At 33.8% G+C, this 3,810-nt stretch overlaps 1 protein-coding gene across 1 annotated transcript; it reads right to left on the bottom strand.

Moving 5' to 3' along the window:
* Window positions 1-342: 342 nt before the first annotated feature.
* LOC110281750 (uncharacterized) lies at window positions 343-3,437 on the bottom strand. Its single transcript, XM_052261721.1, has 4 exons — window positions 1,787-3,437; window positions 1,676-1,724; window positions 1,437-1,572; window positions 343-951 (listed from the first exon to the last, which is right to left on the bottom strand). The coding sequence occupies exons 1-4, from the start codon at window positions 3,435-3,437 to the stop codon at window positions 343-345; spliced, it is 2,445 nt and encodes an 814-aa protein (XP_052117681.1).
* Window positions 3,438-3,810: the final 373 nt, after the last annotated feature.

Here is a 3,810-nt window from a genome sequence, read left to right as displayed (position 1 = left end):
ATAAAAAAAGTCATATACTTTTTCATAAGATTGTAGTATATTAAAAATTTAAAAAAATACAAATAAATACATTTCTTAGTGGACTTTTTCATACTATTCATTTTGATTTTCATCCTCATTGTTCTCGTCGTCGTCCTCGTCTTCATTCTCATCCTCATCCATATCTTCATTCTTGTCGTCGTCCTCGTCTTCATTCTCATCCTCATCCATATCTTCGTCTTCATCCCCAAGTGGCTCATCATCATCATCATCATCATCATCATCATCATCATCATCATCTTCTTCTTCTTCTTCTTCTTCTTCTTCTTCTTCTTCTTCTTCTTCTTCTTCTTCTTCTTCTTCTTATCTTGTACTATTGGTATCCAGTAAATCAACAACAATATCAATATCATTTGAGATATGATTGTTAGATTGATTTGTGCCATCTTCTTGATATGCAAAATCCTCCGTTGTTTCAATCTCAATCTCACCTCTTGCTTTAGTCTTGAATACAAACCACCATTCTGCTTTTTCCTTGGTGTTGCTCATTGGATGAGGTACAAAATATACTTGAATTGCTTTATGTGCAATGATAAATGGATCATATTTACCATATCGTCGATTCTTTCGAATCTGTATGATTCCATACTCTTTGTTTACCTTTGTTCCTTTGCCAATCGTGGGATCAAACCATTCGCATTTAAATAGTACAACTCTTTTTAGTGGTAGCCCAGTATACTCAACTTGGATAATTTCATTAAGCAGGCCATAGAAATCATTTTCATATTCACCATAACCTGTGCCTTTGACACATATTCCATAATTTTGAGTTGACTTTCCACTTGAGTGAGATCTTGTGTGAAACTTGAAGCCATTGACTTTGTAGATAGGCCAACATTTAACAATTCTCAAAGGACCCCATGCCAAGGAATGAATATTCGAATCTGTCACATTATTTAAAGGATCATGAACCTATATTAAATAAGAACCAATAAGTTAGAATATAATATGTCATCTACCAAAAATTATGTGTGCAATAAGACTATCATATCATATTGACTTACATAATTTTTAAACCATTCTGCAAAATCCGCTTCAATAAATTGATCAACTTGTTCATCACTTAAAGTAATATGATCTTAGCGTATGAAATCCACAAAGATGCTATAGTACATGAATTTCAAATAAATTAAAATTATTAATATAAGAAAATATTATTAATAGTAAGAATATATATAGGAAGATAAATACTCACTCAATATATGGCTTAATTTCATCACAGTTTATTAGTATATGATTCATGGCTGCACTGAATTCTTTGTCATCTAAATAACGAGTTTTGCATTCACCAGCCAAACAACCAGGCAAATTAAAAATAGACAAATTTTGCTCAATTGAATCATCACCTTCATCATTTTGCTTTGCGTCGATGCTAGTTTGGTTAAAATAGAACTCACAAAAGTAAGATCGATGCTAGTTTGGTTAAAATAGTACTCACAAAAGTAAGAAATCTCCTCAATTAGGTATGATTCAACGATAGATCCTTCAACATGTGTTTTGTTCTTGACCTTTTTTTTAAGATGATGGAGAAACCTATCATGAAAAAATTTATAACAAAAATCAAATAACAAATAGTTGACTTAATAAAACAGTAAAAAGAAATTTGAGAGTAAATATAGAGGTGTGAATAAGGTACCTCTCAAAAGGATACATCCATCTATATTGCACAGGACCACCAAGCAATGCTTCAGATGGCAAATGATAGGTAGATGTTCCATTGAGTCAAAAAATCCAGGAGAAAATATACGTTCTAGCTTGCATAGCACAATTGGAATATTTTCTTCTAGCTTATTTAGAACATCTTCTCGTAACGATGTTGAGCACAAATTTCGAAAGAATTGACTTAACTCTGTTATTGGCTTCCAGATCTGCTCTGGCAATGAACAAAAAGCAATTGGCAGTAAACGTTCCATAAATATATGACAATCATGACTTTTCATTCCATATAACTTGCCCTCTTTCATGTCAACACATCTCCCTAAATTTGAACCATATCCATCAGGCATCCTTAACTCTTTCACCCATTCACATATTGCCCTCTTTTGCTGGAGGGTAAATGTGTAGTTTGCTTTGGGTTTTATAATTTTACCTCCACTTTGGTTTGGCAGTTCTAAATTTTTTCGCTTGCAGTATAATGACAGATCCATTCTAGCCTTTGCATTATCTTTAGTCTTCTCTTTGATGTCCATGATAGTATTGAATATATTATCAAATACATCATTCTCAATATGCATTACATCAAGGTTATGACGGATTAAATTATGACGCCAATAAGGCAAATTCCAAAATATGCTTCTTTTGCTCCAATTATGCGTACTTCCATATCCTTCTATCTCAAGTTGCTCAACATCACTTATCTTATCATAATTCTGAACTATATACCATATTTGCTCTCCAGTCAATCTTGGCAGAGGTTCTGATCTCTCAATTCTATTCTTATAGAATGCATCCTTGTTTCTTCTAAACATGTGATTATTTGGCAAGAATTGTCTATGGTAGTCAAAACATGATGGCTTTCTCCCATTTTTTAATTGAAATGCCTTGGTTCGTTCCATACAGTATGGACATGCTAGCCTGCCTGCTGTCATCCATCCAGACAACATTCCATATGCAGGAAAATCATTAATAGTGCACAACAATGCAGCTCGCATTACAAAATTTGACTTGGAATGAATATCATAAGTTAAAACGCCATCTTCCCATAGTAGTTTTAGCTCATCAATCAAGGGCTGTAGGTATACATCAATCCTGATTTTGGGATTACGAGGACCAGGAATAATCATGGATAAAAACATGTAAGGAGTTTTCATGCACATAGAAGGAGGCAGGTTATACGGAGTGACAATTATTAGCCAACATGAATATTGTTTACCAGATTGACCAAAAGGGGTGAATCCATCAGCACATAATCCTAGTCTGACATTGCGTGGTTCTTGAGAAAATTGTGGATATTTTCTATCAAAATACTTCCATGCTTTTGAATCCGATGGATGCTCAAGAACTCCTTTAAACTCGTGATCAAAATGCCATCGTATGTGAGATGCTGTGTTCATTGAAGCATAAAGTCTTCTTAAACGAGGTATAAGCGGTAAATAGTGCATTCGTTTCAAAGGCACTTGTTTACCCTTTTTACCTATCTTGTACCTTGGAGAATGACAAAATTTACATTCCTTTCTTGGCATATCATCCTCCTTGTAATACAGCATACAACCATTAATGCAACAATCAATTTTATTGCTTTCCATGCCAAGTTTCAATACTAGCTTCTTTGCTTCATAAAAATTAGAGACAAGTAAATTATCCTTAGGAATCACTTCTTTCATAGCTTTCACGAAATCATCAAAGATTTGTTGAGATACATTCCCTTTAGCTTTTATACTCAACATTTTAACTGCCATTGATAATTCTGAATGACTAACACATCCCTCAAATAATGGGTGCTGAGCAGATTATAATAAATCATAAAATTTTTTAGCTTCTGCATTTGGAGGCTCCTCCATGCATGTGTTCTTCAAATTGACTCATTAATTAATGTCGAGCAGCATCAACCACCATAGATTCATATGAATTTCTTATTGGCACACTAACATGCGGAGAAGAACATGTGCCTTCTTGGTTATCATGATCTACATTCAAATGCAATGGACTCTCTCCATGTGAATCCCAACACCAGTATCTTGGCATGAAACCATATTTATATAAATCTTGTAAAACTTCATCCGGAGTTGAGAAAATTTTATTTTTATGTTTGTTGCAAGGACATCTAAGTAG

The sequence above is a fragment of the Arachis duranensis genome, chromosome 5, assembly GCF_000817695.3.
Source record: "Arachis duranensis cultivar V14167 chromosome 5, aradu.V14167.gnm2.J7QH, whole genome shotgun sequence".
NCBI classification, from domain to species: domain Eukaryota; kingdom Viridiplantae; phylum Streptophyta; class Magnoliopsida; order Fabales; family Fabaceae; genus Arachis; species Arachis duranensis.
This window is presented reverse-complemented; position numbering and strand designations above follow the sequence as displayed.

Excerpts from the sequence above, each read along its gene's own strand:
- LOC110281750 (XM_052261721.1), bottom strand. The coding sequence starts at position 3,437 with ATGGCAGTTAAAATGTTGAGTATAAAAGCTAAAGGGAATGTATCTCAA. Across the intron at positions 1,725-1,786 it reads TGTGCTATGCAAGCTAGAAC|CATTGCTTGGTGGTCCTGTG; the intron begins GTATATTTTCTC and ends TGCCATCTGAAG. Across the intron at positions 952-1,436 it reads CTAGCATCGATCTTACTTTT|GTTCATGATCCTTTAAATAA; the intron begins GTGAGTTCTATT and ends TATTTAATATAG.